General features: G+C 45.6%; 1 protein-coding gene across 3 annotated transcripts in view; it reads left to right on the top strand.

The window, feature by feature from the left end:
- LOC106571987 (centrosomal protein of 104 kDa) overlaps positions 1-14,150 on the top strand; it is a 51,401-nt gene that overhangs the window by 34,933 nt on the left and 2,318 nt on the right. For all 3 annotated transcript variants that reach the window (XM_014145662.2, XM_014145663.2, XM_014145661.2), the window contains one exon: positions 12,525-12,612. In XM_014145662.2, the coding sequence (XP_014001137.1) occupies positions 12,525-12,612 (88 nt within the window). The remainder of the gene's footprint in view (positions 1-12,524; positions 12,613-14,150) is intronic.

Here is a 14,150-nt window from a genome sequence, read left to right as displayed (position 1 = left end):
TGAAAATAATGCCTATCAGTGGCCTAACATCAAACCAGCCAGCTAACGTTAGCTACTTAAACAACAATGAACATAGTGCCAAATCAGGTCGTTACTACACTGCATGAATATGCTGGGTGCTAACCAACCAGGTTCAATGTTAGCTAGCTAACATTAGACTCTAACTAGCAAAGCAAACAACTCTGGGATACAAATAACAACGTCCGCTACAGAGCCAGCCAGCTAACGCTAGCTAGCTAACAGTACACTTTAGCTTGAAATGAAACCACTTTCTGTCAAAATTAGAAATGTGTAATATCTGAAAGTCCAGCGTTAGCTAGCTACAATCTTACCTGTATACATCATCATGCGTGATGGACATGTCTCCCTGTCATGAATGCCATGCCACAGTTGCTCTTTGTTTGAAGATGTAATCCGGAGACAGGTGTTTTGTCCATCTCTTTAGCTATCATACTCTAATGCCATCATACTCTAATGCCACTGATTTCAAAACTTGATCCGCCAGACAGTGGAGAGCAACACTTAGCAATGCAACTCCGCTACACAATGCATTTTAAAAAAGCCGTGTTCGACAGGATTACCAACACAGACTGACAGCTCAAATAGGCAGAAGCCTTCTATATGGCAGACCAATCCGAACTCCTCTCTCAGCATGTCCAGCCACTCATTATCTCAGCCAATCATGGCTAGTGGGAAGGTTGCTGACTTTTTCTGTGGTTTAACCAACAAGGCTCATAATTTAACAATTTTATTCGTATTTACAGATGGCATACACGTTTGTTATTAAGGTACATGAAAGTTAACATGTTCGAGAAGGCATTTCTGCAAAACAAAACACATTTTGATAAAATATTTTTGACGTTCAAATAGCTCTCCTGTGAAGTTGTGAATTGCGACATACACCCAATTTCCTGAATCGGGTCACATATAGAGATACTGCAGCTCTGATTGGTTATGCCGCACCGATCTGGTCTGTAGAGTATGGGCTGAGTTGTGCCTGCCAATGCAATAGAATCCTACTCCGTTGTGTTCCTGCCTACAAGAAAATCACTTGCATATTTAGTTTTGTATGTTGCAATGAAAGTGGCTAATATTGGCAATTCCCACAGTAGAGGGAAATATTGATAGTGTTAACTAAAGGGGAAAACTAGAAAGTTGAGTGAAGTTCAATCTCATGCTTCTCTGCGCAGGCTAATATTTAATCTGTGTGACAGTCCCAGGGGAGCTGCGTATAGTTTAGAGGGAACATTGCTCATGAACGCTCTATATAACATGTAAACAGCCTAACCAGGTTAGTGAGGTGTTCTCTCATTTGTGTCTGGAAGTAGCTAGCTAGCAAGCTAGCCAACTTTAGCCAGTTAGCTTGGGTGCTTGGTTGGGACAACGCATGCAATGGCAGGCAAGCTGCAGAAGGACGAGCAGGCTATTCCCCATCATTTATCAGTGCAATTTTAACGGCCAACCAGCTGGAAAAAGTTTGAAAGGGTTTATCTAATGTTCCTTCGTTAGAGTTTAGCGCATCTTTTTCTGACTTGCATTAGTTGTTGATCTTGTTGTTGTTGAGATGCATATAGGGAAAGATAGCCAACCTTTTTATGATTGTATGATAACTGTAACGTTCCCAAAATGTAAGAGGACTCCCATGGTATTTAGGTACATATTTGCAGAAATCCATTCAAGTGTATTTTGAGGCTTTTGCTGAAATGCGTTCTAATCTAAAGTTGCGCTGTTGCAACTGCCTGTAAACACAGTCCAGTTCAAAGTGAATGATGGCAGGCCCTTTGTTTGCATATAGGTCTACTGTACGAGACAGATGTTTTTATTTGATTTTATTTACTGCAATGTCTAATTGTGCAAACACTTGCCGCTTTCCCACTCTACATTGCTATAGAATTTTCATAAATGCTTTAGTATACGTAATTCCCAAACATTTTAAGAATTCATGAAAACTTGAAAATGACCATATCTAAGCGCTCGTTTGTCAGAAAATGTATAAAAAAGTGTCATTCTTCCTGGGGGTGTATATTAACAGATTTTAATAAGATTTCATGTTGCTAAAAATGCTGTCAGTTCCACTTTAAGGTGAATGAGACAGTAGGCTAAAATACTAAGTAGATAGATATAAAGGTGGTTTAGGACTTGTAAGGGCATTCACAACCACTAGCACACGTGCCTCTCTCTTTTCCTCCCTCTGTCAATCTGCCACCACCCAGAGTGCTGCTAATGTTAGGCTTAAGGACCAAACAGCTGTGTGGAAAACATTGTCTGTCTTTAAAGTCACAGTGGACTCCAAAGCCCTCACTTCAAAAGATAAATGTTATTAATCCAAAGGAAAATAAAATGTGACAACTGTTCTTGCATTATGATTTCTTTTGGGCATGGCATTTTAGAAAAAAATGTAATGGTTAAAGATGTAATCGCCTTTCAGTTTCTTTCTCCGATGTTCATTTGTCTTTTTTCCCCTAATCAATCATACAGCATAGCTCACGACAAAGCATCTCCTTCCTTTACTTAATTCCATCGTTTGATACTTGGGCTTTCCATGTTGCCTGGCCACTTAAGTCAGGGAGGGGCAACTCCAGTCCTCTGGGGCCTGATTGGTGTCACACCTTTCCCCCAGCCTTAAAGCTAACACACTTGATTAAACTGAATACCATGATTAGTTGATTATTGGAGTCCAGTGTGTTAGCTGGGGCAAAAGTGTGTCACCAATCCAGGCCCCCGAGGACTGGAGTTGCCCATCCCTGACTAAAGTATTGAAATGCTCTTGTGTCCACGGGGCAAAAAAAACACTGGCAGCACCTCAAACCTTCATCCTTCTGATGAAATGGCTCAAAACAAGGCTGACACGTTACAATACAATACTATTCAACTTTATTGTCCATATGTTACAGCGAACAACGTAAGTTCGTCTTCTGCTCTGTACTAAATTATAACATTTCTGCTTATGCTTCTGTTTTTCAATGCCTTACCCACCACTAGTGTGTGTGGCCAAAGAGGTCTATTTTCATGTCATCTGACCATAGCACCGGTTCCAATCCAAGTGCCAATGCTGTTTAGGGCTGCGGGTAGCACTCCCACCTCTCTACTTTCTCTTCCTCTGTATCTGCTGCTAAAGACATTTTCTGTCACTCTAAATGTCAAGCTTCTGCCTCTAACCCTATGAAACTTTTTTTTACACATTCTCCCTCTCTGCGGATGACTTTGTCAACCACTTTGAAGAAAAAAAGGTTAACGACATCTGCTCCTCATTCACTCAGCTTATTGAGTCCACTGGTCCCACTCACACAGAACTACCCTCCGCCTTGACCTCTTTCTCCCCACTCTCCAGATGAAATCCAGTGACTAGTGGGGTCAGGCCACTCGACAACCTGCCTGCTCAACCCCATCCCCTCCTCCCTTCTCCAGACCAGCTCTGAAGACCTTCTCCCATTCTTCACTCCCCTCCTCCCTCACTTGACTCCGCTCACGTCAAAAATTACAGACACTTGAGCGTGCTGTTTGTGACCAACTCTCGCTATCTCTCTCAGAATGATCTTCTTAACCGAGACAGGTCACTTAACCGAGACTGCTCTTCTCTGTGTCACGGAGGCTCTCCACACTGCCAAAGCTGCCTCTCTCTCCTCTGTTCTCATCCTCCTAGATCTATCCGCTGCCATCAACACCGTGAACCATCAGACCCTCCTCTCCACCCTCTTTGGGCTGTGGGCGTCTCACCTACCAGGGGACGTGGAGAGGATCTGTGTCAGCACCACTTACTCTCACTACTGGTGTCCCCCAGGGCTCAGTTCTATGCCCTCTTCTCTCTATACACCAGTCGTTCAACTCCAACACATCCTCACATGGTCTCTCCTATCATTGCTATGCGGATGACACTCAACTACTTTTCTCCTTTCCCCCCTTCTGACACCCAGGTGGCGACACGCATCTCTGCGTGCCTGGCAGATATCTCAGCTTGGATGTCGGTCCACCAGCTCAACCTCAACAGGATGGAGCTGCTCAGTCTGCTCCAAGACCTCTCCATCACGGTTGACAACTCCATGGTTTCTCCCTCTGACCCTTGGCGTGACACTGGACACCCTGTCGTTCTCTGCAAACATCAAAGCAGTGACTCTGTCCTGCAGGTTCATGCTACAACATCTGTAGAGCACAACCCTACCTCACACAGGAAGTGGCGCAGGTCCTATTCCAGATACTTGTCATCTCCCGTCTGGACTACTGCAACTCTGTTGGCTGGGCTTCACACTTGTGTCATCAAACACCTACAACTTATCCAGAACGTTGCAGCCCGCCTGGTGTTCAACCTTCCCAATTTCTCCCATGTCACCCTGCTCCCCGAACACTCCACTGGCTTCCAGTCGAAGCTCGCAGCCACTACAAGACCATGGTACTTGCCTACGGAGTAGCAAGAGGAACTGCCCTTCCCTACTTTCAAGCTATGCTCAAACCCTACACCCCAACCTGAGCACTCCGTTCTGCCACCTCTGGTCTCTTGGCTCTCCCACCCCTATGGGAAGGCCGCTCCCGCTCAGCCCAGTCCAAGCTTCTCCATCCTGGTACCCCAATGGTGGAACTAGCTTCCACCTGGACAGCAGAGTTTCTGCCCATCTTCCAAAAACATTTGAAACCCTACCTTTTATTCAAATAATCCCCCAAATGCCTTTCATGAACTAACATTCATACTTGACTTTTTTTTTCACTCACACTTGACTTTTCTGATAGCCCCCTATTGAGGAAAAATGTAGTTGCTATGACTGTGTTATGTAGTTGTTCCACCTAGCTATATGAATGCACTAACTGTAAATCGTTCTGGATAAGAGTGTCTGCTAAATGACTAAAATGTAAATGTTTATCAAATTCCAGGAGGTGGTATGGTCAGATGACATGCAAATAGAGATATTTGGCCACCACACCAGTGGAGGGTTTGGCATTGAAAAACTGAAGCATATGCAGAAAAGTACCTCATAGTGGTGGCTCTTTGATGTTATGGGGCTATTTTGCTTCCACTGGACTTTACATTTGACATTTTAGTCATTTAGCAGACGCTCTTATCCAGAGCGACTTACAGTAGTGAATGCATACATTTCACACATTAGTTTTTTTGTACTGGCCCCCCGTGGGAATCGAACCCACAACCCTGGCGTTGCACACACCATGCTCTACCAACTGAGCCACAGGGAAGACCAAGGACCAGGACATTTTAGCCAAAAACCTGGTTGCATCTGGCATGAGGCTGACACTTGACCGCAAGTGGATCTTCCAGAAAGACAATAACCCTATGCACTAATCAAAAGCCACAAAGAAATGGTTAATTTACCACAAAATCAACATTTTGCAATGGAAAAGTATAAAATAATGTAATTTCCAACTTTTTGGAGCATACAATATAGCTCAGTATTTGTATTATTTATTTTGGTTGTTTTTGCTCACCTTTATCAAGGATGCAAATAATTATGGGCCTGAGTATATATCATGATATTAAAAGTTCCAAAATGTATATAGCAATGGCAGATTGCCCCTTTTTTAAATAGTAAGAAACATTTTCTTTATCAGGGCTGTTAAGTATCAGTCCTGGAGGGCTGAAACACTTCTGGTTTTCATCCTCTCCTAATAAGGGACTAATTCACAACTGGGATACCAGGTAAGCGCAATTAACTACCAGGTAGAAAAAAAAACTCCAGGACCAGAATTGAACAGCCCTGCTCTTTTAAAGATGATGAGTATTATACAGTGGCAAGAAAAAGTATGTGAACCCTTTGGAATTACCTGGATTTCTGCATAAATTGGTCATCAAATTTGATCTGATCTTCATCTAAGTCACAACAATAGACAAACATAGTGTGCTTAAACTAATAACACACAAATTATTGTATTTTTCTTGTCTATATTGAATACATCATTTAAACAGTCACAGTGTAGGTTGGAAAAAGTATGTGAACCCCTAGCCTAATGACTTCTCCAAAAAGCTAATTGGTGTCAGGAGTCAGCTAACCTGGAGTCCAATCAATGAGACGAGATTGGAGATGTGGGTTAGAGCTGCCTTGCCCTATAAAAAACACTCACAAAATTAGAATTTGCTATTCACAAGAAGCATTGCCTGATGTGAACCATGCCTCGAACAAAAGAGATCTCAGAAGACCTAAGACTAAGAATTGTTGACTTGCATAAAGCTGGAAAGGGTTACAAAAGTATCTCTAAAAGCCTTGATGTTCATCAGTCCACGGTAAGCCAAATTGTCTATAAATGGAGAAAGTTCAGCACTGTTGCTACTCTTCCTAGGAGTGGCCGTCCTGCAATGATGACTGCAAGAGCACTGCGCAGTATGCTCAATGAGGTTAAGAAGAATCCTAGAGTGACAACTAAAGACTTACAGAAATCTCTGGAACATGCTAACATCTCTGTTGACGAGTCTACGATACATAAAACACTAAACGAGAATGGTGTTCATAGGAGGACGCCATGGAAGCCACTGCAGTCCAAAAAAAACATTGCTGCACGTCTGAAATTTGCAAAAGTGCACCTGGATGTTCCTCAGCACTACTGGCAAAATATTTTGTGGACAGATTAAACTAAAGTTTAGTTGTTTGGAAGGAACACACAACACTATGTGTGGAGAAACGCCAGACATCCCAAGAATATTGGAGAAACGCCAGACATCCCAAGAATATTGCTGAACTGAAACAGTTTTGTAAAGAGGAATGGTCCAAAATTCCTCCTGACTGTTGTGCAGGTCTGATCTGCAACAACAGAAAACGTTTTGTTAAGGTTATTGCTACCAAAGGAGGGTCAACCAGTTATTAAATCCAAGGGTTCACATTTTTCCCACGCTGCACTGTGAATGTTTACAAGGTATGTTCAATAAAGACATAAAATTATGTTTTCCTGTTTTATTAGTTTAAGCAGACTTTGTTTGTCTATTGTTGTGACCTAGAGGAAGATCAGATCAAATTTCATGACCGAATTATGCTGAAATCCAGGGTTCACATACTTTTTCTTGGCACTGTAAATAGAAATATTAGCATAGAATGTAAATGCTCTACTTGAGCTGCGTTGTCAATGCATGTCGACACTAAGCCTCCTTTTTTGGGGAAATTTGACAGTGTGTGACTCTTCTATAAATCACATCCGGAACCTGTTTGTGTGTCAGACAGTCAGGCAAAGATTGAAAACGTCTTCCAGAGACTATGGAGCTGTTGTCTGTGCCAAATAATGTTAGTATCATGCTTTGTGCTGCTGCCATTTTGTGTTGCTACTGTGTTGTTGTGTTGCTGCCATGCTGTGTTGTCTTATGTCTCTCTTTATGTACATTTACATTACATTTACGTCATTTAGCAGACGCTCTTATCCAGAGCGACTTACAAATTGGTGCATTCACCTTATGATATCCAGTGGAACAACCACTTTACAATAGTACATCAAAATCTTTTTTTTGGGGGGGGGGGGGTTAGAAGGATTACTTTATCCTATCCCAGGTATTCCTTAAAGAGGTGGGGTTTCAGGTGTCTCCGGAAGGTGGTGATTGACTCCGTCAATCGTGACTCCGAGCAGCGAACAGTTTTGACTAGGCTGAGCGGGAACTGTGCTTCCGCAGAGGTAGGGAGGTGAGCAGGCCAGAGGTGGATGAACGCAGTGCCCTTCTTTGGGTGTAGAGACTAATCAGAGCCTGAAGGTACGGAGGTGCCGTTCCCCTCACAGCTCCGTAGGCAAGCACCATGGTCTTGTAGCAGATGCGAGCTTCAACTGAAAGCCAGTGGAGTGTGCGGAGGAGCAGGGTAACGTGAGAGAACTTGGGAAGGTTGAACACCAGAGGGGCTGCGGCGTTCTGGATGAGTTGTAGGGGTTTAATGGCACAGGCAGGGAGCCCCGCCAGCAGCGAGTTGCAGTAATCCAGACGGGAGATGACAAGTGCCTGGATTAGGACCTGCGCCGCTTCCTGTGTAAAGCAGGGTCGTACTCTGCGAATGTTGTAGAGCATGAACCTACAGGATCGGTTCACCGCCTTGATGTTAGCGGAGAACGACAGGGTGTTGTCCAGGGTCACGCCAAGGCTCTTAGCACTCTGGGAGGAGGACACAATGGAGTTGTCAACCGTGATGGCGAGATCATGGAACGGGCAGTCCTTCCCCGGGAGGAAGAGCAGCTCCGTCTTGCCGAGGTTCAGCTTGAGGTGGTGATCTGTCATCCACACTGATATGTCTGCCAGAGATGCGATTTGCCACCTGGTTATCAGAAGGGGGAAAGGAGAAGATTAATTGTGTGTCTGCGTAGCAATGATAGGAGAGACCATGTGAGGATATGACAGAGCCAAGTGACTTGGTGTATAGCGAGAATAGGAGAGGGCCTAGAACTGAGCCCTGGGGGACACCAGTGGTGAGAGCACGTGGTGCGGAGACGGATTCTCGCCACGCCACCTGGTAGGAGCGACCTGTCAGGCAGGACGCAATCCAAGAGTGAGCCGCGCCGGACATGCCCAACTCGGAGAGGAGGATCTGATGGTTCACAGTATCAAAGGCAGCAGATAGGTCTAGAAGGATGAGAGCAGAGGAGAGAGAGTTAGCTTTAGCAGTGCGGAGAGCCTCCGTGACACAGACAAGAGCAGTCTCAGTTGAATGACCAGTCTTGAAACCTGACTGATTTGGATCAAGAAGGTCATTCTGAGAGAGATAGCAAGAGAGCTGGCCAAGGACGGCACGCTCAAGAGGTTATTGAGAGAAAAGAAAGAAGGGATACTGGTCTGTAGTTGTTGACATCGGAGGGATCGAGTGTAGGTTTTTTGAGAAGGGGTGCAACTCTCGCTCTCTTGAAGACGGAAGAGGGGAGAAAGAGGTCAAAGCATAGGGTAGGGCAACGTGAGCAGGACCAGCGGTGTCGTTTGACTTAACAAACGAGGATCGGATGTCGTCAACCTTCTTTTCAAAATGGTTGACGAAGTCATCCGCAGAGAGGGAGGAGGGGGGGAGGATTCAGGAGGGAGGAGAAGGTGGCAAAGAGCTTCCTATGGTTAGAGGCAGATGCTTGGAATTTAGAGTGGTAGAAAGTGGCTTTAGCAGCAGAAACAGAGGAAGAAAATGTAGAGAGGAGGGAGTGAAAAGATTCCAGGTCCGCAGGGAGGCTAGTTTTCCTCCATTTCCGCTCGGCTGCCCGGAGCCCTGTTCTGTGAGCTCGCAATGAGTCGTCAAGCCACGGAGCAGGAGGGGAGGACCGAGCCGGCCGGGAGGATAGGGGACATAGAGAGTCAAAGGATGCAGAAAGGGAGGAGAGGAGGGTTGAGGAAGCAGAATCAGGAGATAGGTTGGAGAAGGTTTGAGCAGAGGGAAGAGATGATAGGATGGAAGAGGAGAGATTAGCGGGAGAGAGCGAAGGTTGCGACAGCGCAATACCATCTGAGTAGGGGCAGAGTGAATAGTGTTGGAGGAGAGCGAGAGGGAAAAGGATACAAGGTAGTGGTCGGAGACTTGGAGGGGAGTTGCAGTGAGATTAGTAGAATCAAATCAAATGTATTTATATAGCCCTTCGTACATCAGCTGATATCTCAAAGTGCTGTACAGAAACCCAGCCTAAAACCCCAAACAGCAAGCAATGCATGTGAAAGAAGCACGGTGGCTAGGAAAAACTCCCTAGGAAAAACTCCCTAGAAAGGCCAAAAACCTAGGAAGAAACCTAGAGAGGAACCAGGCTATGAGGGGTGGCCAGTCCTCTTCTGGCTGTGCTGGGTGGATATTATAACAGAACATGGTCAAGATGTTAAAATGTTCATAAATGACCAGTATGGTCAAATAATAATAATTATAGTAGTTGTCGAGGGTGCAACAAGCACGTCCGGTGAACAGGTCAGGGTTCCATAGCCGCAGGCAGAACAGTTGAAACTGGAGCAGCAGCACGGCCAGGTGGACTGGGGACAGCAAGGAGTCATTATGCCAGGTAGTCCTGAGGCATGGTCCTAGGGCTCAGGTCCTCAGAGAGAAAGAAAGAAAGAGAGAATTAGAGGGAGCATATTTAAATTCACACAGGACACCGGATAAGACAAGAGAAATACTCCAGATATAACAGACTGACCCTAGCCCCCCCGACACATAAACTACTGCAGCATAAATACTGGAGGCTGAGACAGGAGGGATCAGAAGACACTGTGGCCCCATCCGATGATACCCCCGGACAGGGCCAAACAGGCAGGATATAACCCCACCCACTTTGCCAAAGCACAGCCCCCACACCACTAGAGGGATGTCTCCAACCACCAACTTACCGTCCTAAGACAAGGCCGCGTATAGACCACAAATATCTCCGCCACGGCACAACCCAAGGGGGGGGGGGGGCGCCAACCCAGACAGGAAGACCACGTCAGTGACTCAACCCACTCAAGTGACGCACCCCTCCCATGGACAGCATGGAAGAACACCAGTAAGCCAGTGACTCAGAAGAACAGCATCTAGTAAAGATGAGGTCAAGCGTATTGCCTGCCTTGTGAGTAGGGGGGGACAGTGAGAGGGTGAGGTCAAAAGAGGAGAGGAGTGGAAAGAAGGAGGCAGAGAGAAATGAGTCAAAGGTAGACGTAGGGAGGTTAAAGTCACCCAGAACTGTGAGGGGTGAGCCATCCTCAGGAAAGGAACTTATCAAGGCGTCAAGCTCATTGATGAACTCTCCAAGGGAACCTGGAGGGCGATAAATTATAAGGATGTTAAGCTTGAATGGGCTAGTGACTGTGACAGCATGGAATTCAAAGGAGATAGACAGACAGATGGGTCAGGGGAGAAAGAGAGAATGTCCACTTGGGAGACATGAGGATTCCAGTGCCACCACCCCGCTGACCAGATGCTCTCGGGGTATGTGAGAACACGTGGTCAGATGAGGAGAGAGCAGTAGGAGTAGCAGTGTTATCTGTGGTAATCCATGTTTCCGTCAGCGCCAAGAAGTCGAGGGACTGGAGGGTAGCATAGGCTGAGATGAACTCTGCCTTGTTGGCCGCAGACCGGCAGTTCCAGAGGCTGCCGGAGACCTGGAACTCCACGTGGGTCGTGCGCGCTGGGACCACCAGGTTAGAGTGGCAGCAGCCACGCGGTGTGAAGTGTTTGTATGGCCTGTGCAGAGAGGAGAGAACAGGGATAGACAGACACATAGTTGACAGGCTACAGGAGAGGCAACGCTAATGCAACGGAGATTGGAATGAAAATTAACTAAACAACTGGGGAAGCGAGAGAGCAGGGCCTCCCTCACTAACCATTCACTGAAACACTCAAATATAACTTTTCCAAATTCCACTTTAGAAATTAGAATTGATGTAAACTACAGTGGTTCAATGTTTCCAGGAATAGGCTCAAACTTAGTTTATTCAGCTAGATAACTTGGTACAGTATTCTTCCGTGAAACCCACCCAGTGCACCGTATCCTATGACGCCGTAGCTAACTAGCATGCTAGCATCCAATAACACACGGTTAGCACCAATACTTGGTTACAACAAACTACCAATGGATCATTCGTGTCCGTGTCTAGTTCCTTTCATAACGCAGAAGTAATTAAACGTTGGCTAGCTAACACAAAGTCAGTCCTGCTAGCCACACAAGTGGACTACATGTCTCGAAAGTTCAGAAAGTTAAGCTTACGTTGCAACAATTTTATTGACTAAAAATGATACAGTACTGCTAGCTGGTAGAGTTGGCTAGCTTGCAATGGCTGCGTTTACCTTTATCTTACCTTTTATCTTTGATACAAAGACAACTATGTAGCTAGCTAACATTACACTAATCAAAAGGTTCCGTTGTAATGTATTTAGTTTCTACAGTACTGCTAGTTGGTAAAGTTGGCTAGCTAGCAGTGGCTGTGGTGTTGACGCTGTTTGGAAAACGGCGTCGCTGCGTCGCTGCGACCGAATACAGCTGGCTAGCTAACCTTGTTAGTTTCTCAAAGCTATACCTTTATCCTTGATATAAAGACAGCAAAGACAACTATGTAGCTAGCTAGCTAGCTAATCAAATCAAATCGTTCCGTTGTAATGTAATGAAATGTAATATTACCCGCGGAGCGAAGTACAGCACGACTACTCACTCCAGCATCCGGTCCAGTGTTGTGGGGTCTCTCTTGTTGTGATGTATGTTTTGTTCTACATTTTTAATCCCCCATCCCCGCAGGAGGCCTTTTGGTAGACCGTCATTGTAAATAAAAATGTGTTCTTAACTGACTTGCTTTTTTAAATTCATAAAAACACACATGCAGTGTTCTTCTTAAGATGAACTGAGGAGGCACATTTTCTGGAAGCCCTCAAGCAGCGCTGCCGCATTCATTCTCCCTCACACTTCTCCTTCTTACCTTCAACAAGGAAAACTCTCAGTAGCAGTTGAACCTCTGCGGCCCAAACCCTTGCCTGGTGTGCCAGATGAAAAGCCCCTGTGTTGGAGCCAAGTCAGCCATTAGCCAGGCACTGACACTGGCCCACAGTGGTGCTGCACAACAAAGGCATGCATGGAGTAAGAGGGAGAGAGTACATTTTATAGGGCAGCAGCAGACTGACTTGCTCTTTGTCTTCCAGACCTGGAAGGCACACCTCATGGGCCGAGAGGGCTGTAAACAGAACTCACGGAGGACTGCGGTATCGCTGAGAGCCCAGCTGGCACAAGGTAAGTCATTCATACACCCACTTAACACCCACTTTTTCCTCTGTCCTTAGTGTGCGCATACATGCATGCCCGTCAGTGGAGGCTGCTTAGGGGAGGACGGCTCATAATAATGACTGGAATGGAGTAAATGGAATGGCATCAAACGTTTGCTGTATTTGATACTATTCCACTCCAGCCATTACCACGAGCCCGTCCTACCCAATTAAGGTGCCATCAATCTCCTGTGATGCACATTCTGGAAACATGTGTATACACACACACACACACACACACACACACACACACACACACACACACACACAGCACTCAAACACTGTACAACCTTCTTGCCTTGCAGGTTACCTGTATACAGTACACACAAGGCAATTCCAGACTGAAAATATTTTGGCTATCAGATTGTTCTGGCAATTCTCACATAGAAACTTCATTGGGAGGAAAGATGTTTGGCATGCTTTTACATTTGTATCACTTTTTAAAAAAAGATGAAAAGTGGCCATTTTAGGCCCTTTTTAGACCTACCGTGCATTCGGAAAGTATTCAGACCCCTTGACTTTTTCCACATTTTGTAACGTTACAGCCTTATTCTAAAATTGGTTCATTTTTTTCCCTCAATCTACACACAGTACCCCATAATGACAAATCAAAAACAGGTTTTCAGAAATGTTTGCAAATTTATAAAACAATGTACAAACATTGTATAAAACAATGTATTCAGACCCTTTACTCAGTACTTTGTTGTAGCACCTTTTGGCAGCAATTACAACCTCAAGTCTTCTTGGTTATGACGCTACAAGCTTGGCACACCTGTATTTGGGGAGTTTCTCCCATTCTTCTCTGTAGATCCTGTCAAGCTCTGACAGGTTGGATGGGGAGCGTCGCTGCACAGCTATTTTCAGGTCTCTCCAGAGATGTTTGATTGGGTTCAAGTCCGGGCTCTGGCTGGGCCACTCAAGGACATTCAGAGACTTGTCCCAAAGCCACTCCGGCGTTGTCTTGGGGGTGTGCTTAGGGTCGTTGTCCTGTTGGAAGGTGAACCTTTGTCCCAGTCTGAGGTCCTGAGCTCTCTGGAGTAGGTTTTCATCAAGGATCTCTCTGTACTTTGCTCCGTTCATCTTTTCCTCGATCCTGACTAGTCTCCCAGTCCCTGCCGCTGAAAAACATCCCCACAGCATGATGCTGCCACCATGCTTCACCGTAAGGATGATGCCAGGTTTCCTCCAGATGAGACACTTGGCATTCAGGACAAAGAGTTCAATCTTGGTTTCATCAGACCAGAGAATCATGTTTCTCATAGTCAAGAGTCCTTTAGGTGCCTTTTTGCAAACTCCAAGTGGGCTGTCATGTGCCTTTTACTGAGGAGGGGCTTCCGTCTGAACACTCTACCATAAAGGCCTGATTGGTGGAGTGCTGCAGAGATGGGAGAACCTTCCAGAAGGACAACCATCTCCACAGAGGAATTCTGGAACTCTGTCAGTGACCATCCCTTCTCACCCCGATTGCTCAGTTTGGCCGGGCGGCCAGCTCGAGGAAGAGTCTTG

This window comes from Salmo salar, chromosome ssa15 (genome assembly GCF_905237065.1).
Source record: "Salmo salar chromosome ssa15, Ssal_v3.1, whole genome shotgun sequence".
NCBI classification, from domain to species: domain Eukaryota; kingdom Metazoa; phylum Chordata; class Actinopteri; order Salmoniformes; family Salmonidae; genus Salmo; species Salmo salar.
The sequence above is the reverse complement of the archived record's forward strand: the minus strand, read 5'-3'. Positions and strand labels throughout refer to the sequence as shown.